This window comes from Cyprinus carpio, chromosome A7 (assembly GCF_018340385.1).
Source record: "Cyprinus carpio isolate SPL01 chromosome A7, ASM1834038v1, whole genome shotgun sequence".
NCBI lineage: Eukaryota > Metazoa > Chordata > Actinopteri > Cypriniformes > Cyprinidae > Cyprinus > Cyprinus carpio.
The window spans coordinates 8498345-8521436 of record NC_056578.1 but is presented as its reverse complement, the minus strand read 5'-3'; the positions used below and the strand labels follow the sequence as shown (position 1 = coordinate 8521436).

The window sequence follows — 23092 nt, the reverse complement described above, 5'->3', positions numbered from 1 at the left end:
TTTCACGTTACACTTATTGCAGAATTTCTTTGCATTTTAGTTTTGCAGATTGCATTTTTAGAAAATACATTTAAAAGAATCTAAAATACAAAGAAATGTTGCAATAAAAGTGGTGATTTACAGAATATGTACACACACAAATACATACTTGCATTTTTTTTTTCTGCAGAATTACACCTTTATTGCAGAAATTACTTGCATCTTAGTTCCTTTAAATTAAAATTGCAAATAGCAAAACCTATGCTTTTGCATGTTTAATAAATGTTTGGCTAATTAATAATTGTTTTCAGCCACCTATTTAGCACTTTAGCTGAGCATGTCACACAATTATATGAGAGGTTGACCAATGAATTCTGATCTTTTTTAAAGTGCACAGAATCTCCCGCTGTCCAGTTGCGATCTTGCTAAGTGCGGTTCATAACCATGCACTATTGTTTGTGATGTTTTCGTACCTTCAGGCCATTGACTCAGGAGGAGATCTCCCAGAGAAGGGAGCTGGCCAGGCAGCGGCACGCAGAGAGACAAGCTGCCAATCAGAGCGCAGAAAGCCCCCGGTCAGCTGATGCTGGAGGGACTTCAACCCCAGCAGGCCCGGCCGGCAGTGCTGTCACAGGCAAGAATTTAACCTGTTCAGTGCTGTATGTGTGACAGTGAATAAGTCAAACTGCTGTCTTTGAGCTCGTGTGTCACAGGCTATATCTCCTAAGACAAATTCTGTACCATTGAACTATCATGATATGTCCAATTCATACTTTAATTGCTCTTGGAGACTTCTTCATTTGATATTCTTAGTATATTTATACTATATTTTGTCCTGCAGATGCTCTGTGTGCGCAGACAGAGGCTCTTTCGGTCAAAGCTGCAGTCGAGGAGGAAAACAAAGAGCATTTTGTGGCCTTTGCACGAGTCTACAGCGGCATCATCAGAAAAGGTCAAAAGGTGTTCGTGCTCGGACCCAAATACAACCCGTCGCTGGCGCTCAGAGCGGTGAGCAGCCTTTGTCTGTCTTCATAACCGCTGACGGTTTCCTTATGCAAGAATTAATGCAATTCGTAACATAATCATCACACAGTTAATAATCCTTAACCCTGCTGAACTTGAACTCAAGCAAATGAACTGCCTCGTCCGGGTTAATGTCCAATTAATTCCCTCATGTTTGAAGCTGTCTGGAGCTCATTATTACATTATTACCCAGAAACTATTAAAAGACTCATACAATTGAGACATTCATTGAAGAGTCAGAGTCGAATTTGCATAAAACTCCACCATCATTGGCCATTAAGAGCATTTCTCAATTAAGAGAGGAAGCGTCCACAGCAATGATTGGGACAAATATTGAGATTCTGATTTGAACTGAAAAATTCCAAAACTTTTGCATTTCTAGTTTCTGGACATTTATTATCAAATATTAAAGAGCAAAAAGGCTAATTTAATTTATGTGAAGAAATAGTTGCTCTTTTGAGTCTTTGAGTCTTCAGTAATAATGTTATACTGTGTGTGTATATATATATTCATACACACACATGCACATTATATCTCTTAATAATAATGTAACAGTACATCTCATTTACAATTTTTACAATTACTATATTATTAGTAGTAGTAAAAGTAGTAAATCTGATTTTTTTTTAATATATAAACAAATATGCATATATTCTGATTTACGGAATGTATTATAATACATCTCTGAATAATAATAGTATTAATAATCTTATTCACAATTTACAATATCTACAATTACTGCTTATGACTCTTCTACTTTTATTAATATTAAATTTGTGTATTGTAATAAAATTATTTAATTGATTTTTATATCTAAACAAGTATGTACTGTAAGAATGTAATATACAGAATAATAAAAAAATCTTATTAATAATAATAAAAAATAATAATCTAATAATTGTTATTTACAGTTAACAATATTTGCAATTACTGCATATGATTATTTTATTATTATTATTATTAAATTGTGTATTGTAATACGATAATTTAGTTGATTTTTTAAAATAAGTACATATGCAATATACAAAATATAATACACTTCTGAATAATACAATAAAATAATATAATAATAACAACAACAATAATAATAATAATTGATATTATTATTACATTTAGTATTGTGTATTACTTTTTTATTTAAAAATAATTATTTAATTATTTTGAGTAATAATAAAATATAATATAAATATAAAATTGTAATTAAAAAAAAATATAAAAAAAAAGTATATATATATATATATATATATATATATATATATATATATAAATTGTTTTAAAATGTGTGTGTGTGTGTGTGTGTGTGTGTGTGTGTGTGTGTGTGTGTGTGTGTGTTTTATTATCTGTGTGTGTGTGTGTGTGTGTGTGTGTGTGTGTGTGTTATCATGTATGCTTTCTAGTAATATTAGTCCTAATGCTGATGTGGAATTTTTGTTGATCATTTTCACCTTTAGCTGCCTGAAGGTTGTTCAGTAGCTGATGTTTTACCCAGCATCCCTCACATGGCCTGCTGTACCGTGGACAGACTCTACCTGCTGATGGGCCGCGAGCTGGAGGATCTGGATGAAGTTCCCTCAGGAAATGTTCTCGGTTGGTCATTTGTTTTCTACAGTGCTCCTCTCACAGGTTCCGGATGGATTTGTTTTTTGACGTCTGGCTTTTGGTTTATAGTATCAGAGTGACTTTTTACAGTACATGGTTTGGCCGAAGCACAGTTATAGCGATGCCATGAAGTTTAAAATAACATATTTTCCACATCATGGCTTTTTCTGTCCAAGAAAAAACGTTGTAAATGGAGAAGCTACAGTTTTGTGCTGTTTAAGGATGGGTACATCAGAAATTGACCATGCTACAATAATAAACTAGCATTGAAAATCTCAAATAATGGCAGAGAGAGGACCAAGAAACAGGAAATGTGTTTAGATGTTCAGAATTTTTTAGTCCTCAGCACAGATTTTACTAGGTCAATGTCCTTGTTGGTTCTGGAACATTATTTCTGACAACCAATCAGATTTTAAGGTCTGGTTTAGGACTGGGTTTGGTTTATGTGTTTGGATAAGTGGTCGACCGATATTGTTTTTTTGACAGCCAATGCCGATATTTTGTAAAGCAGGGGGGACGATGGCCAATATAAAGCCTATATATATATATAATAATATATATATATATATATATATATATATATATATATTTATTTATATTTTATTTATATATATATTTATATATCATTATATATAATTTTTTTTTTTTTTTTTTTTACAAATTTTAATTAATATTTAAGAAATTTTAAATCATTTGGCAATGGATTTAAAAATAAATGTGTAACATAAACATACTTATAATTTATTTTTCACAAATAAATAAATATTTAGTAAAAATATAATTAAAAAGGAAGTAAACACTGTAACCAACAGGGCACTCAGTATTCTGGGAAGTTTGTGTGCATTGTGAATCATATTTTTTCAAATAAAGCATGCTGCAACATAGAGTGGCCTTTTATTGTGGCCAGCCTAAGGCACACCTGTGCAATAATCATGCTGTCTAATCAGCATCTTGATATGCCACACCTGTGAGGTGGATGGATTATCTCTGCAAAGGAGAAGTGCTCACTAACACAGATTTAGACAGATTTATGAAATAGGCCTTTTGTGTACATAGAAAAAGTCTTAGATCTTTGAGTTCAGCTCATGAAAAATGGGGGCAAAAACAAAAGTGTTGTGTTTATAATTTTGTTCAGTGTAGCTTTCACAGGGTCAGTCTGCATGGAGCATCCTGGGGTGCTTTGAACTAGCAATCTTCTTGTTAATAGCCCTGAGCTATCAAGATAAACTTTTGGTTATTAAAAACAAAGCAGGCGGGAACCTACATGTCTCAGTAGTCTTGTAACTGTCACAGCTTGTCACGGATGTCACTTTCTGAGTACCAAAGCAATCCCATTTAGGCTCTGTTTCAAATCCTTAATCTAAGGTGATAGACAATGCCAGAAGAGAAAATTAGAAAATTTTTTTATAATTAATTTAATTTTGGGCGGGAAAATCCTTTAAAAAAAACCCAATATAGTTTAGTTTTCAGCATCATTACTCCAGTCTTCAATGTCACATGATCCATCAGAAATCATTCTTATATGCTCATTTGCTGCGCAAGAAACATTTCTGATTATTATAAATGTTGAAAACATTCTGCTGCTTAATATTTTTGTGGAAACTGTGTTATATGTATAGTTTTAGGATTCTTTGATGAATAAAAAGTTCAAAATAACAGCATTTATTGCAACAACATACGTCTTTTCTTTTACTTTAAAATAAAGTTAATGCATGCTTCTCTCCTTAAAAATACTGTTTCAGAAACTTTTGAGCTGTACTGTATGCAGAGCGTTCAAAATCAATCCTTTATGAAAGTGGTGTCAAATTCAATTCCTTGAGGGCCGGAGCCCTGCAGAGTTTAGATTCAACCCAGCTCCCAACACACAAACCATGTAGTTTTCCAATTAGCCTGGAGGACTTGATAAGTTGGGTCAGGTGTGTTTAATTAGGGTTGAATCTAAACTCTGCAGAGCTCCGGCCTTCCAGGAATTGAGTTTGACACCCCTGCCTTATGAGGTTTCGTTTCCCTCAGGATGCTTCTTGTGTAGACAGCAGACAGCAAGGCAACTCACTAGGTTTTGCAACAGAATTTACATGTGGCCTCATAAACAGCCAGTGATGTGTTTTTCAAAAGAAAGCGAATTCTTCTGGAATTAGTTTTGACTTATAGAGGTTTGTTGCCCTGGCAACATAGGATGAATTAGGACATTTTGGCAGATATTTTTCATCATCTCTGTTTTGTCTGTGTTTACAGTCACAAATGTTTCAACACCAAACATGCATCAAAGTAGGACTAAAAATACCCTGGAGGCTTTTGCTCAAAATACTGAAGTTCAAAATGATGACTTGGTTCAACAATTCCTGATTTTCCCCCCAACAAACACAAATGATTACACACGCCTATGGCTTTCTTCAGAAATCTGCTGAACTTTTCACACAGGCAGCTGGTGTCATGTAGTCTTTAGAGCACCTCCTAATGATAACTTGTTTTATAGAGGCATGGGGTTAGCATGCATTCTCCTCCAGACATGTTGAGCCATGGTGCTCATATGGATCAATCAAGTTCATATTTCCCTAACCCTTTCTTCAGTTTGAACTGCGATTCATTTATTCTCCTGGGATCTGCAAATTTTTTCTTTTTTAAAATTTATTTATTTATTATAAATATATCTCAAACCATATATGCTTCAATTTTAATACTTTTAGTTTTTTGTAAGTCATAGCTTTGATGCACTTAAGAGATGAAAGTTAAAAGTAATTACACACGCGCATATATATATATATATCTGTGTGTGTCTGTGTGTATATATTATGTATATTATATAGGTATATTATTATTAGTTATAATATTATATATTTTTAATAATAATTCTATTAATGTTTATAGTTGGAATAGTAATTATTTGTTTATAATTATTCATTGAATTTGAATACACAAATATGATATTATATATGATAAAAAAAAAAAAAAAAATTCATGTTTCTAAAGTTGATCATGTTTCCCCCAACTGTAAGTGGCTGTTTTCAGGACAGTTGTAGAAATATTTTTAATTATTCAAATTATTTCCCCAACAGACGGTCTACATAAAAAAATCAAAAATAAAATAAAAATCCTAAGAAATTAAATATAATTAAATAATAACATTATTATTATTATTATTATTATTATTATTATTTATATATAATAAAATAATAAATATATTAATAATATTAAAAAAAAAATTAAAATCTTATATAATAATAATAAAAATAATAATAACAATAATTTCTGATTTAGTATAATTTATGGAGACCAAATATTAGGAAATAAATATTATATAAGTAAATTTTATGTATATAATTTGGTCTCCATAAATTATGTACTAAATCAGGAAATAAATATTATATAAGTAAATTTTGTATTATTTTAAATAACAGTTGAGAAACGTTTATGCAAAGTTATTTAAAAAGTTATATGAAAGGTCATATATTATACTCTAATCACTATAATGATGTGAGTGGAACAAAATCCTAAAACTTTTTTGTGTGTGTTAGGTCCCAGAAGGGTTAAAGTCTGTCATTCTCATATCAACAAGCTCACAGGCTTTATTTCTGAGTTGCGTCAGTAATACTTCACTAACCGCTGGTTCGCAAACATTCCTGAACAACAGAGTCAGGCTGCAGCGTGAGATGGATTGGCTTTATTATCTGCTGTGGTCTTCACCTCAGTGCTAAAGAGGCGCTCTGGCTCCTCAACTAACAGTGCAAGGGCTGTGTGATTCTCATCCAGGACTCCCATAGATATGAGTCAGCGTCCAGATAGAGGCAGGAGCAATTAAATCTAATGTATGATTCCCAGAGTTCCTAGCGTCATAGAAGTGTGTGTGGGTAATGTTCTTATGAGACTTTATTTCAATTTCTCTTTCCTCAGTCACCTCTTTAGTGCACATTCAACTCTCGTTTTTGTTTGTGTGCTCTAATGTGAAATTGGACTGTGATGAAACAATCAGATATCGATATATTTTGATTGATTTGGTCTTTGATACTTTAGTTTAGAGGTGCCCAAACCAGGCCCGTGATGACCTTTGGTTTGATAAATTATTTTCATTGTATTATTAAATTAAATAGAAATATATATATATATATATATATATATATATATATATATATATATATATATATATATATATATATATATACTTTATTTTGTTTGTGTTCTTTGTTCTAGTTTTGTTTGTATGCAGGGTTTTTTTTTTCATCTTGTACATGAGCTGCCTGTGTTTTGTTTCTGGTAATTCAGGGTAGGGCTGCACGATAAATTGAAATGGAATCGAGATCGCGATTCGACAGAAGCTGCGATTGTCATGCGTATCTTTCAGTGAAGCACGGTTCTATGATCAGCAGTAAATCTCCATCCAAAGGCCACAGGGCGCTCTCACGCTGAAAATCTAAAAACACTTCGCAGAAGAAACCAAGGAAATGTCTATCACTGCAGCTGAATAAACAGAAGATTTAACTGCTTTTATTGATTCAACATGACTAATAAACACATGATTATGACAATATATGGTTTATCGGAGTTATTATTATTATAATTTTCATTAAAATAAAGTATATTTATAATGCAATGCCTTTATCACTGCTTAGAATACTATGAAATATTGCATGCATTATTCTGTGTAAGAAACCACATCATCTTACAGAAGGATTTCTTTGTTATGAAGTGAGTTTGGAGTAAAAATGCTTTCAGTTGGAGCAGCATTTACTACACAGAGCTGTAGTTCACCGAGAAGCTACACAAACCGCTGTCATTATCGTGAACGATTTCTTCGATTTCATAAATGCGCAATAAAATCGTCTGCAAATTTTTTTGTTTAACTTGTCAGTGAACTACGGCTCTTTGTAGTAAATGCTGCTCCATCTGAAAGCACGTGCTGATGATTTACTGCTGATTACAGAACCAGCTTTACTAACAAAATGCGCATGACAATCACATTCGGTTAATCGTGCAGCCCTTATTCAGGGTTCATTCTACAAGAATTAACTTTACAAGCATATCTGTTAGAAATAATTTTGCTTGTAAAGCAGTGACAGTTGTATTGAGCTTTATTAGTAGTCACAAATTATTCATGTTTGGAGCATCAGGTTTTATTGACATGAAAGCATATAATAAATGTATCAAATGCCTAGCTTACATTTTGACATTTAATTCTTTTTTTTTTTTTTTGATTTATAACCCTTTTATTCAATACCATTTTAAATGTTTAGTTGCACCACAAAGGCTTGAAATTGCTCGGGTCTCTCTCCAGTTTGCATGGCAGTACATTGACCGACTGCCCAGTCCTTGTTTATTTTATGAGATTTTAATAAATTATGAAAGAGGGGTGCATTAATGTATCAACATGTTTGTCTAATGCTAGCTCAAGAGTGGAGCTTAGGTGGCTGTTGAGTGGACATTACGGAGCGCTATTTCATAATTCACTTTGAGCATCAGGCCCCCAAACAGCCCTAACCAGATTTGAATTGTCTTAGCGAGCGCAACACGTCACACGGATCAATGGTAATGCACGCTTTCATAATGGAGATGGAGGTCAGAGAGCGTCAGCTCTCTGTGACATGTGTTAGCCATCATTGCATTGTTTTATTATGTAAACATTGCGGTCAATGATTGCAACTTTGAGGGGACGTTGATTGTAGATTAGCCTGTATTCCTGCTTGATTGGGCTCATTTTTGCAGCGAGGTGTGGAGGAGTTCAAATGCGAGAAAGCCTTTAGATGTGGATGAAAGATTTGTCCTTAAACCACATGACAGGTTAAAAGCAACATTTGACCTGGCGCTCGGCTGACTGGACCCCCCTAAAGACAAAACTCAAACCAGACTCTCTGTCAAAAACAGGCCTGCTCGACTTGCCACATCACACGCACACATTTAGTGCTGTCATACCACCCTGAAACCAAGCCAAAGAGAAGAGCGGATGAAAGATGGAGCAGGACAAACAATCGCTTTCTCTGTTGTGCGGCTTACCGAAGCTTCCCTCCATCTGCTGAAACTCCACAGAAACAGGAAATGGGGAATTTAAGTGAGATGGATTTCACGGTCCCTCTCTCTTCAACTGAGAATTTAGAAACCGGCTTCCTTAAATTCATGAGTGTGAATTTGAACTGAATTCCCACAGGATTGTAATGACAGGACTGAACTTCACTCAGCAAAGGAATTTCATTAGACGAACACAGTAACAACACGAGCGAGAACAGATTGAACTTTTTATCCAAAAATGAAAAATGGGTCACCATTTACTCACCCTCAAGTTGTTCCAAATCTATATGAATTTTTTTGTTGAACACAAAAGAAGATATTTTGAAGAATGTGGGGAGCCAGAGAGTTGATGGTAGCCATTGACTTCCATAGTACCTTTGAGATTTCCATCTTGTAATCCTGCTTTATGTTGTTTGGCTCCATTTTCAAGACCTTGGGGCAATTCTGTTCCAAAACAATAAAATTAAATTATTCAGTATAATTTGAATGTTAGTTATAGGTATTCACGAATATCTCGACCATGCTGATTATTGGCTTTTTTAAAATTATTATAATTCAATATTTAATTGTGGAAGCTTGTTTCTACCTTCATTTTGACCACAGATTACTTTTGCTGTCATCTGATTCAGTTCAATTGCATTAGGTTTACTTCTAAAAATTATAATATTTGCCTGTATTTCTTACTGTGCATTATAATTCTTTGATTCCAAAATTCACAATAGCACAAAAGCTATTGATTTTAAGTTATGCATCACAATGTTAATGTATTCCTACTGAGAAAAATGTTATTAAGAGTGTTTTATATTTATAAATAAATACATTTTTATTTTTAAGACTTAGACTTTAGTTTAGAATTTTAATGTTGCTTTTGTATTAATTCATACTGAGAAAAATGTTATATTTTATTAAAGCTATAGTATTAGTTTTACATGCTGAATGTGCATTTCGTTTCAGCAACTGTGTGTACATCTGTTCTTAAATGGCATCGTATTTATATGTAAACATAATTGTAACTCCTATGTAGGTGTGTGTTATCTGTGTCTCAGAGAAGAAGATAGCTCTTTGTGTTTGCATATCACAGCGCAGACAGACAGAGTCACAGTATCTTTCGTCAGAACCTCCTGCCGCCTCTCTCATCAGGAATATCAGCACAATGATTCGCATTTATATAAAATGACCTCATTCATTCCTGTGGCCTTTCCCCTACTGTAATTCATAACGGCACACACATGCAGCAGAGCTTGTCTAGCGAACCATCATTTCCCACTTCAAAGACTCCCGCCTGCCTTTGTTCCTTCTCAAACAGGAAATCCAATTATTAAATCCTCATAAAGTATGTGACAGTGCCCCCCCCACCCCAACCACAATGATCAAATGTAGTAACCTAAAGAGCAGAATTGAATTTCTGTAATGGAGATGAAGTCATTAATTATGGAGCGATCTCACTTTCGCAGACTCCAACATTTATTTTTGCTTTCTTGAGAATCTCTTTGTGATATTTGATATTTGAATGGGATTTTACCGATGCCTGTGGTTGTTTTATCATTTATCATTTCATGCCATTCCTTTGTGTGAAGAGTTTGATTTGGCACGACATGGCTGAGATTTTTTTGTTTTGGGAAAATATTCTACTTTCCTCTTATTTCTTATCTTTTGTGTGTGTGTGTTTGTGATTTAATGTTTCCTGGATTCCAGTTGGATAAATCATTTTTATTTAATTTTTTTTTTTTTTTTTTTTTTGAGTAGCTGATATGTGGTGGCACATACTGTACTCCATTTAAAACTAATTTAATCCTCATGTTACTAATTATTTTAAAATGAATTAGTGCTGTCAAACGATTAATCGCATCCAAAATAAAAGTTTTTGTTTACATAGTATGTGTTTGTATAATGTGTATATTTATTACGTATATATAAATACACACCAGTGCATGTATATATTTAAGAAAAATATATGAAATATATTTATATATTGTAAATACATGTAAATATTTTCAAAATATATATTGCATGTGTGTGTATTAATATATACATAATAAATATACACAGTACACACAGATATATTATGTAAATAAAAACTTTTATTTTTAATGCGATTAATCACGATTAATTGTTTGACAGCACTAAAATGAATTGTAAGCATTTATTTAATTTTATTCATGTAATTTCCATGTTAAATGAGCTAGTAAAGGAAAAAAGCAATGAACACTCAACGAGCTCATCTAGAACTGTTAAATGGTGTTCAAATATTGTTTAAAATGTATATTTCTGTCTCTAAAATCTGGTTGGATGAGCCATCTTTAAAACTATGAATGTGCTACAGGTACACTAATGAAGCATTTTTCTTGGCCCAAGTTGCTTCTTAAATTTTTTGAGAATATATGAGTGGTGCTTCTCTGTGATGTTCTGGTCTCTAGATATGGCTCGGGTCCTTCCTTCAGTGCAATTCTGGTTTTGGCTGTTTTACTATGCACTAAGTGAAAATTGTATGTTTGGCTACTTAAAATGTAGTAGCACACACATGCACTGAGGAATCATTTGTTTCACAAGAAAGTTTGGTTTAAGTACTGTGGTTTAGGTTTTGGGGTTTGTAAAAAAAACCAAACCCTGTGTATGAGAAATAATAATAGTGATGATTGCCATATTTATTTTGCTGCTTATTTATAATATCATGACTGAGGTGCCCTTGAACAAGGCACCAAACCCCCAACTGCTCCCCGGGCGCCGCAGCATAAATAGCTGCCCACTGCTCCAGGTGTGTGTTCACTGCTCTGTGTGTGCACTTTGGATGGGTTAAATGCAGAGCACAAATTCTGAGTATGGGTCACCATACTTGGCTGTATGTCATGTCACTTTCACTTTTTTTCACTAATAGCATTAAGCCACTTTAAAATAGATGCATACAGATGATTTGAGGTATCATTCATTTCACAACAAAGTTTGTTAATTGTTTGTTTGTTTGTTCATGTTAATTGATGGACTGGAGTTGTATAGATTACTTGTGGATTATTGTGATGTTTTTATCAGCTGTTTGGTGACGGCACCCATTCGGATCCTTTGGTGAGCAAGTGATGCAATGCTAAATTTCTCCAATTCTGTTTCCATGTATAAACAAACTCATCTACATCTTGAAAACAGCTAAGTATTGAAGACAACCCCTAAACATCTAATAGTCTTAGCAAGAGAAAAGCGCTGAGGGAGTTTAATCTATATCTGTACTACCTCAAGATCTGGCCACCACAACCCCAAAAAAACACACACCCATGGTCCGCTGCAATTTGAAATTCACCCACCACAGGGATGACTCCTTCAGCTGAAGAAGAGATACACATGCGAGATCAGAAGAATAAGCCGATGTTTATTACAGGCCTGCAGTACGGGAATGATTGTCTGTTTGATGTTTGTGCAGGGAGAGCGGTGGCTCAGCTTGTCTGGGTTTTAGGATCGCGGGTAGGCCACAATGTGAACCAAACGCCTCGCTCTCTGGTTTAAAGTCACATCAGTTTGCTACACAGCAGATGAGATGAATAATGCTGATTCATGGTGGCGAGCTTTGGGAAAACGTTTGTTTTACGCTACAGCGCTTGTTTGTGCATGTTTACTCGTGTCTGGACGGCAGAGCTCTGAGTAACTGGGATTGCGGCTTGATTTCCCGCCTCGACAGGCTCCCTCGGTTATATACAAACTGCAATCAGTGCGACCACAGATGTGGCGTGTCATCGGGTGTTTCAATGACTGGGCAGATGTAGGACGTTTGCTTTGTTGATTTTGAAGTATGCTGGTGGGGAGCGGTAGGGATGGGGCCAACAAAAAACTAGTCAGTTAATATTTATCCAGACTTTTTAGCTTTAACGATTTAGCAGCAAGGGGATGAACTGAAAGATGAAAGTTTAGAGTCTCAAAGTAAAGTGTCTTTGTACTGATTTGGGTAATTATACTTTTTCAACAAAAACTGTTCATTCTCAAGAGAGAAATATGCCAAAAAACCAAACAAACAAAAACAAAACAGATAAATATACTGTATTGGACAAATTTGATCACAAAACAACTTTGCACAAATATTATGACTTTAACAACAACAATTATTATTATATTTAAATGTATAATTATATAATATTTAATAGTATACTTAGTTTTAATATTTATGATACACACTGTACAGTCAATATAAAAATATAATATTTATAAAATTAAAATCGTAAAAATTATAGTATATATTATGAATTATATTAATGAAAGTTATATAATAATAATAATAATAATAATAATAATAATAATAATAATAATAGGAAGGAAAATCAAACAAACTGTGTATAATTATTTTTTATAATTATAATGAAGATAAAAATATAAAACTTTATTGTAAAAATAACTATTTAATTTAATTTAAAAAATATATTTTATAAAATATGTAATAATATTGTATACATCTTATATTATTATTAATGTTGTTGTTGCTGCTGCTGCTATTATGATGTTAGTCTTTTTAAATAATTATAATACATATAAATTTTTTATTTTATCGAACGTGATATAAATTTGTACTATCAAATAATATTTATTCATTCATTAATTTTCCTCAAAAAGCTCCACCATAATCTTCAGAATCTTTTTTTTTTTTTTTTTTTTTATTATGAATATTTTTGTATTGTACAAGGTTATAGTCTTCTGTCAGACAGTCTTTTGAAGGGCTGTGCACTGGTCATTTCCATTATTTCACAGCATTAGCGTTATGTTTTCAGTTCCAGTATTTCACAGCATGAGCGTTATGTTTTTAAGATGCTGTGTCAACATAACAATAGTTAAACATTTCTTGAGACTCCTTTACTTACATGTGTTTACTTTAAACACATGTACATTTCCTTTATGGATGTTCCTTTTAAAGATTTACAATTATACAAGGTGAGACTAGATGATTAGTTGTTTAAACAACCAGTTCTTTTGAAGATGTAGCTTAGTGCATCCCGAGTGAGACGTGGTAAGTGGATATATTGTGTGTGTATGTGTGTGTGTGTGTGTGTCAGTGTGTGAGAGAGAGATAGAAAGATTCACTGACTCATCACTCAAGCATGACACACTTTTCCTCTCATTCCCTTGTAAACCCTCATGGACTCACGCAGCCATGAAACGCTCTCACCTAAACATCCCCTCTGCACTCTCCTCCAATTTATTGACCATTTTTCACTTCTTTGTTTTTCATGTCCTCACCCACACACTCTATTTTTCCCCTCCTTCCCTCGAGCGTGACCTAGATTTTTAACTTGGCGATGTCTCGCCAGGTTGTGTTGTTACCATCAATGGTTCTGAATTTGAAAATTTGTTTTTGGTGGGGGAAAAAAATGTTGGACATTTTTCCAGTTTTGCAGCTGCCTGTGAATTTGACAGATGGAATGTGTGTATTTGGGCCACCGTCGCCCTTGTTTTTCTGTTCTCAGCTCAAAATGTCTTTTCTCTGGCAGTTTGTCCTCCTCAAGGCCTTGGAGAAAACATTGCGATCTTCACCCAACAATGCTTATTCACAGTATTGCATATCCAGGTGAACGTTGTCCACAATGCTGCAGTAAAAGCACTCTTAAAAATAAATTGCCATTCATTATTGGCATTGATGGTTCAGTGAAGAACCTTTAACATCTATGGAACCTTTCCATTGCACAAAAGGTTCTTTAGATTATTAAATGTTCTTAAATGTTTACCGAAAGGTTCTTTGGGGAAACAGAAATGGTTCTTCTATGGCATTACTGTGAAGACCTGAAAACACTCTTTAAAATAAAGAAGGTTTTTGGAGTGATGCCATTGAAGAGTGAATAGCAATGTGAAGAACATTTTATAATCTAAAGAACCTTGTTGTTCCAATATAAAGAACCTTTCAATAAAGACAAAAGCACATTTTTGGTCCAGTATTATCTTTCCAATGTAAAATTTTGGTTCTGAAACAGAAGCGGTGTCCTTGTGCAGGTTGACTAGAGGTCTTTCTTTGTTGTCCTCGGTTCCTCCTGTAGCTTCTCTCCTCTCTGCTCATTCCAGTAGATGGCGTTAAAGAGACAAACTGCCTGACAAGATGGTCTGAGCCTCCCTCCCCCATGTCCTGTCAGATAAAGGGCTCACAGTGGCAGTGCGTCTGAAAACAGCTGCTGAAGTTCAGCTTCGCCTGCGTTTAGGGACCGTTCTGCAGACACAGTCTCTCGTCTGATATGAACATTTAATTAATGGGATGACAAGGATCTTAATGGTTGAATCTCATGAAACCTAGGAACATATCTGGGGTCATATTTCACTTCAGAATTAAAAGAAAAACGTTAGTTTTCTTTTATTTATTTATTTTTTTGTGTGACTATTTTAAGGACAATCAAACACAAATTCTCATTATTGTAATGTGAAAAGATCTTGTTCTCATTACTGTTATGAGTCTATATTTATTTATTTATTTTTAATAATTAAGAATTATAAATGAAAATAGATACAATTTTATTTTTATATAAAATAAAAATATATTAATATGAAACCATAACAATAATAACAATAATGTTTTGTTTTTTTATTTATCTGTATCATAAGGTGACAATAATGATAATTTTGTACAATAAAAGGTTATAGTTTCGGATATTAAATTTTCCGACTAATCTAAATTCATAATATCTAAATACACAATTAAAATATAATCACAAAAAATATTAATTACAATTTAATTTATCTTAATTTCATTAGATGATGATTTATTTATAGAAATACCATTAAATACTGTTACATTACATATATTTTAGGAATATTTTTAATAAAAATGTTTTGTATTTTAATTAAATATTGTTTTATTATTATTATTATTATTAATATTATTAAAGCATAAATTAAAGGCTATACAATACATTCTATTATGTACTGTGTAAATTCACAACTTAAATAAATTGTTCTTTTTGAACAAATTGTAATGGTCGTAGAAAAACAAAAGCAATTTGGGTGAAATATGACTCGGACTTGTTTTTCACATGGTTTGTGAGATTCACTTTATAAAAGGCCTACATACAAGAGCAATTCAACCAAAACATCTTGAGAAACACTGATGCGTCTTATACAAAGGGAAACTACTGCTTCAGTTACACTCATCAGTTCACCTGAGATACATGAGAATGTCTGGAGTCCAGTATGTTTGGCAGTGTTTTTATGAGGATGTCGTGAGGATAGAGAGCGAGCGACACAGAGAGAAGGTTCTGGAAGCTGCACACACCTCACAGATGTGAATGCCATTAACTGGGCTGAATTGCTGAGTGCGGTGATTTCAGTCTTCACTTCACCACATGTCTTACAATGCTGGGCCTTGACCAGTTCAGACAGAGGCATAAAATGTTCCACTGGCTGCACAAACACACATATCTGATTGTACAGTGTAATGACTCTGCCAAACCCGAAGATGTATATGTTAACATAAATTAAAGTAATAGTTCACCCAAAAATGAACATTTGCCAAAACTTTACTCAACCTCAGGCCATCCAAGATGTAGACGAGTTTGTTTCTTCATCAGAACAGATCTGGAGAAATTGAGCTTTGCATCACTTGCTCACCAATGGATCCTTTGCAGTGAATGGGTGCCATCAGAATGAGAGTTCAAACAGCTAATAAAAACATCACAATAATCCACAAGTAATCCACACCACTCCAGTCCATCAGTTAACATCTAGTGAAGTGAAAAGCTGCATGTTTGTAAGAAAAGAAATCCATCAAGACGTTTTTAACTTGAAACTGTCGCTTTCTGCTAAAATACGAGTTCATAACCCACAATACTGTTTTCTCCATGGAAAAAAAAATACATCTTGTCTGAATTAAGAGAGAAATATGCAAAGACCAAGCACCAATTAGAAGCAAAAAAAAAAAAAAAAAAAGTTCTAAACAAATTTGTCTGGTAGATTTTTATGTGAGAGGACACAAGGGGATTGACTTTTTGGAAGCGTTGTTATTGAATACCGAATCAGATTTTGGCCAGAAGTGATGGTTTCAAGTTAAAACTTCTTAAATGGGTTTGACAATGGATTTGTTTCTTACAAACATGCAGCTTTTCACTTCACTGGATGTTAACTGATGGACTGGAGTGGTGTGTGGATTACTTGTGGATTATTGTGATGTTTTTAATCAGCCGTTTGGACTCTCATTCTGACGGCACCCATTCACTGCAGAGGATCCACTGGTGAGCAAATGATGTAATGCTACATTTCTTCAAATGTGCTCTTAAGAAGAAACAAACTTACAGTCAAATAAAAACCTGGACATATCAGGCAATGTAAAATGAATAAATGGAAATCATCTGTATAAGGTGATTTTTTTATTTTTTTTAAATCCCTATCCAGGACTGGAAAAGACATAAAAAATGCATTGGTCAAAAGGTGTTGGCACCCTGTTTAAAGTCTGTTTCAGATTCTTTTCCCCTGTTGAATCTTTTAAGAGCTCTTTTTCTGCCAAACCAAGGAGACATATGACTTAATATCCGTACAAATCACTGGGAAAAACAGGAAACAACACATGCTCAGACACGCACAAGCACTTATTGTGGTTGTGACATCTATGCTCTTTCTATTGTCTGTGTTTGTTTGCACGGCTGGGTTTGACAAGCGCATTGTGTTAATGATTAATTGGATTAAGTCTTACTATTCTTACTGTTAATAATCACTGCAGGCTTCATGTTAATTATGTTCATAATTACATACATACTGTACATTACAAACATTTAGTTATTACTACTGAGGGTTTTGTATCTTTGAAATTTTTGTGCTTCATTACAGGCTAGCTTTTCTCTTAACTAGGGCCCAGGTGGAATCTGCAAACTTTTAAAAATATTTATATACTTTTGCAGGTTTTTAGAGGGAAAATAATGAATCAACACAAGATAAAAACGAATGCCAAATTTTAAGAGAAAGGTGTAGTTTCATATGGCAGAATAACTTATTTATTTCCCATTACACCACACCAACTATTTAAATTTTCCCCATTTATTTAATTCATTTATTCTTTTTTTTGTTTGTTTGTTATTTATTCATTATTGTAGTATTGTTTTATTATTATTAAAATATAACCACCCACTTTTACTTTTAAAAGTAATTTTTTTTAACCTTAAAACACCTTAAAATGTTGAGCTCATGATGCAGAGTGTTGAACAACATATATTATTATTGATTAATCACCATATCATGCCATCATTTGCATTTTTAATAGATTTTTTAAAATTTGAAAATTGCTTGACATTTGACTAAATACTGTGCGAAATAAATGGCTTAAAATCATCATCAATGATTCTGACAATCCCTAAATAACCTGATATTGACTGCTATATCTGACTTTATAGTATGCTTTATTATTTGCTTAAGGATGCAATTGGCCAAACATATTTACATTTGTCCTCACCAGAAAGAGGATTTTGATTGGTTCCAGATAACTGCCTTTTTTGTGGTGTTGTTAATATTTTAACAAACTTGACTGGATGTTGTGCTGCTTGCCAGAGCAACATTTTCAAAGTGCATCAAGGCAATTTGACTGTTTTTCTTCTGCTGTGGAGCAAGCAAGAGATCGAAGTGCCAAGAGGCTTCTGGGAAACTTAGACCTTCTATTTATAACCCGAACAATTTGGAGTCATAAAATCGTTCATCAAGAAAGATGTCCTTGCTCTATTTCCCACTAACGCTGGGGAAAACAGCTTTCATTTGCTGGTAATGCGGTCTGTGAAATTCAGAGGTCATTTGCTGTTCAGTTCATTCATGTTGAAATGAGTGTGTAGCTGTTAATTAGTCAGTCGACACCAGATTTTTATTACCTGTGTCTCTGTTTGTCTCTGTTCCTCTCAGTGGCTCTAGAGATCATTCAGCCTCTAAATGATTTTCCAGGATAATGCTGCAAGCATTCACTGCCAAACTGTTGAAATTGGTGACCATAGAGATGGTTGCTAACATATTTTTGCATGTTAAGAGGACAAAAATATACTTACAGATAAAATGCAGAGCTCAGAACTATTTAGAGTGTTTCGGTAGTTATACAAACAGACATTAGTCAAGTAGAGTACTTACAAACAAAAATTGCAACCACATTTAAAGGGATAGTTCAAAACCTGTATGAGTCTCTTTCTTCTGTTGAACACAAAATAATATATTTAGAAGAATGTTGGTAACCTTACAGTTGCCGGTAGCCATTGACTTTCATAGTATGAAAAAAAAAAAAAAAAAAAAACTGTGGAAATCAATGGCTGCCGGTTTGGTTGAAACTCATTCAGGTTTGGAACGAAAGGAGGTTGTGTAAATATGACAAAATTTTCCTTTTTGGGTGAACTAAGTTTGTTTTATACCTCTACACACATACACACACACACACACATACACACACATATATATATAGTTTGTGTACATATACTATTCAACAGTTTGGGGTCAGTTTTTTTTTTTAGTTTTTGAAAGAAGTCTCTTATGCTCATCAAGGTTGCAATTTTTTGATAATTAAAACAGTAAAAAACTGTAATATTATGAAATATTAAAACAATTTAAAATAACTGTTTTCTATTTGAATATATTAAGAATATATGTAATTTATTCCTGTGATGCAAAGCTGAATTTGCAGCCTCATTACTCCAGTCTTCAGTGTCACATGATCCTTCAGAAATCATATATATATATATATGTGTGTGTGTGTGTCTGTAATCAAAAAAATATCTGCCTTATAAAAATTATGGGTAATTTGTAGGTTTGTATAATATTTCCTTATGGTGTTATTGTCTATATGCATTCTAAAGTTGCACACAATAAAATGCTCAGTTACTCTGTAAGGGCTACTCGACCTCTATGCTTGGTTTGGCCTTGTGTTTTTTAGAGCGGTTTATGGTGCTCTACTGAGTTCCCATTGTCTGGTTGACTGAGCACCGCTAGACTAATTGCAGGTTATCCTTCTGTCTCTGGCTGAAGACATCAGTAACAAACTCTTTGATAGCGGTTAATTGGCTTATTAGCAACTGTGAAAAGTGCTGCATCGTCAGTCAGAACCAAACGGTAATGTCTGAGAGAACCTGCACAAGTCAACATTTTTGCTAAGCACGACGTCAAGAACACTTGTGAATGAATTCGCTCTTGCCATACGTTTTGGAAGCTTAATAACTTAAATTATGAAGGAAATAACTTCACACTGGCAAAATTATAGTAATTTACGTCGTTTGAGCTCTCAATTTGTCAGTAATGGCCGCTTTGTTGTGAGAGTCTGAAGGAAGTTAAATTTAGCTCTTTTGTTCAGCGTCCATGCAGAAGTAAGAGATGATCATGGCTCAGAAACATGGCAGGGTGGCTAATAAGTGCTGCCATCCCTCTGGGTTTCCCATAATAGCTGGAGGTTTTAATAGGCAAGAGTGCAGCTGCAAGCGCGCGGCTCTGTTTGCTCAAGCCAGAATGGCTTTCTAGGAGCTGTGCCAGCTTGCAGGGGGCAGCGTGGACCCCACTCACTCTGATGCCAGTGCCAACACTAGGAACCTGTCTGTTACTGGCTTTCATTTCTTCATTCGTTCCCTATTTCAGTCTCTCTCTTTCACAAAGACAGTTGTGTAAAGCTGGTTCAAGTTTTTCTTCCACCCGAGGTCAAATACAGAGGATACTGACACATCCTGCTGTGGACAGACTTTCTTCCATCTTTCCATCGTCCATCAGTCCATACTTCGGTCTGTCCATCTTTCCTTTTTTGTCACCCATCATATCCTTACTTCCTTCATTCCCTCTTTCATTCCTTTTCTTTCTTTCCTTTCCTCCATCATCCATCTGTTCATTCATTCATTCCTTCATTCAATCTTTTCATTTCTTTTTATTTTCTTCCATCCATCATCTGACTGTCTGTCTGTCCGTCCTTCTGTCCATCAACCCACCAATCATCTGTCTGTCCATCCAACCAATCCATCTAACACACACACACACATCCATTCACCCACCCATCCATCCATCCATCCAGCCATCTATCATCATCTGTCTGTCCATCCATCCATCCATCCATCCATCTATCATCATCTCTCTGTCCATCCATCCACCCATCCATCAATCATCATCATCCATCCATCCATCCATCCATCATCTGTCTGACCATCCATCCATCATCATCTGTCTGTCCATCCATCCATCCACCCATCCATCATCTGTCTGTCTGTACGTCCGTCCATCCATCCATCCATCCATCCAACATCATCTGTCCGTCTGTCTGTCAATCCATCCATCCATCCATTCATCATTATCTGTATGTCCATCCATCCATCATCTGTCTGCCCATCCATCCATCAATCATCATCTGTCTGTCCATCCATCCATCAGTCATCATCTGTTTGTCCATCCATCCTTCCATCATCATGTCTGTCCATCCATCCATCCATATTTCATCCCTTTTCCTTATTTAATTCATTTTTCTTTTCCCTTCTTTCCTATCCTTACATCCTTATATCATTCACCTGACCATACTTCCTTCCATCCATTTGTCCATATGTCCTTTTTTCCCCATCAGAATCAGAAAGAGTTGTATTGCCAAGTGTGTTTACGCACACAAGGAATTCGTCTTGGTGTCAGGATCTTCTGGTACAGATAGTACAAACATAGTGCAGAGACATATATATATAATTTAAGGTAATAAAAACACTAATAATAAAGAGAATAGACAATAAATTATAAATAACAATATAGTAATACAATATTTTAAAAAATAAATTGTCAATAGACATTTCCATCCATGCGTCATCCATCCATCCATTCTTATTTTCTCCCTTTTTCATTCATTCCATTCCTTTCTTTCCTTTTGTCCATCCTTGCATCATCTAACTTGTCCATCCATCCATTCTTATTTTCTCCCTTTTTCATTCATTCCATTCCTTTCTTTCCTTTTGTCCATCCTTGCATCATCTAACTTGTCCATCCATCTGTCCTTCCTTCCTTCCTTCCTTGTTTCCTTCTTGCTTTACTTCCTCTTTCCTTTCTTCCATCTGTTCTTTCCTCTTCTTTTCCCCCCACACTTCTGTACTTGAGGCTCTATCATTAGACTTCCCCAGGTCTCGGATATGAGAGTTGGCTGTATATTTATAAACCCAGACAGCAGCAGGAATCAAAACATTGCTTTTTTTTTTTTTTCAATCATTTTTCACGTCTGGTTTTGATGAAGGTTTCATTAGGGCCCGTCATGTCCACTGTTTACTGGTGAAACATTATAATGGCATCAGCTACCTGTTGACTGATCTTGTTTTCAGATCCTGACAGCCGTATTTGTACAAAAGCAGCTCCAATCAAGGATCAAGTACCATCATGTCCGTACAATCATAAGATTGTGACCATGGTTACATTTAAACAGAAGCAGTTCTGATGTTTCTTCTTTGAAACTCCAAGCTTCTCAAAATTTAATAATCTAATCTAATAGGAAGTATTTATGCTAAAATTGGCTACATTGAAGCTTTTAAGAGGGCTGTTTGCTATGGAAAATACCTACAGTAAATCACAGGGGCCCAAATGAATCAGTCAGTTATTCTTTGAACTGGTAGCTGTCCATGAAACATCTGAATGGACTGATTCACAATAATGACTTGAACTTTTATTTTAATGTTTATGTTTATAAATCTCTTTTTCTCACCAAGATTACATTAATCTGACAAAAAATGTGATAAAAACAGTATAATTGTAAAATATTATAAATTATAATATTATAATTGTGAAATATTATTAAAATTTGTAAAAAATCATATTTGAATATATTTTAGAATGCAATTTATTTCTGTCATTCAGTCTTCAGTGTCACATGATCCTTCAGAAATCAGTCTAATATGCTGATTTGGCTCTGTGATGCATTTTTTTTTTTCCAGGGTTCTTTGATTTATAGGAAGTTCAAAAAAGCAGCATTTATTATAAATTAATATTATAAATGTCTATGCTGTCACTTTTGATCATTTTAATGCTTCCTAGCTAAATAAAAGTGTTAATTTCTTTCAAATAAATAAAAAAAGTTTATTTTTATGTAATCAGAGCAGTATTTTCATACTGCAGAATTGATCCAGCATTGATTAAGAACTCTGAGGGTCAGTTTAGTTCGATATTATGATCTTTCATGCTCTTGACCAGTAAGAAATTTCTATCATCTTGGTTTCATTTTACGATAACTAATAATTTATAGTTAATCCCACAATAACAAAATCCCAGGAGCGTCATTCCATCCATCTTTCGGTATTAAAAAAACGAGGGTTAACAGAAATCTGAGTCTTCAAAGACAGGCAGTGGAGACGACCAGCTCAGCACAGACTGTCACGGTCGCCCCCCACTGCTTTGTGGATTAGCCCGTTTTTCTGCGATTGTTCACAAATCTTCCCCCTCTTAATCTGCTGCTGGCATTTCAAAGCGTCTGACCCTGTCAAATCAGGACGGTTCCGCAAGCTCTTGTTTCCGCGGGTCTTTGATAGACACAGATGGTGTATTTAAAGCAATACAGAGTGAGATTAAGATATGAAACATGATTTTATTAGCAGCGTGG

The 23092-nt window shown here is 34.3% G+C and overlaps 1 protein-coding gene across 1 annotated transcript in view; it reads left to right on the top strand.

Moving 5' to 3' along the window:
• Positions 1-23092, top strand: part of LOC109046564 (elongation factor-like GTPase 1) — a 90250-nt gene that overhangs the window by 29133 nt on the left and 38025 nt on the right. Inside the window, exons 13-15 of the mRNA XM_042759483.1 lie at positions 459-613; positions 821-987; positions 2454-2589. Of these exons, the coding sequence (XP_042615417.1) occupies positions 459-613; positions 821-987; positions 2454-2589 (458 nt within the window). The remainder of the gene's footprint in view (positions 1-458; positions 614-820; positions 988-2453; positions 2590-23092) is intronic.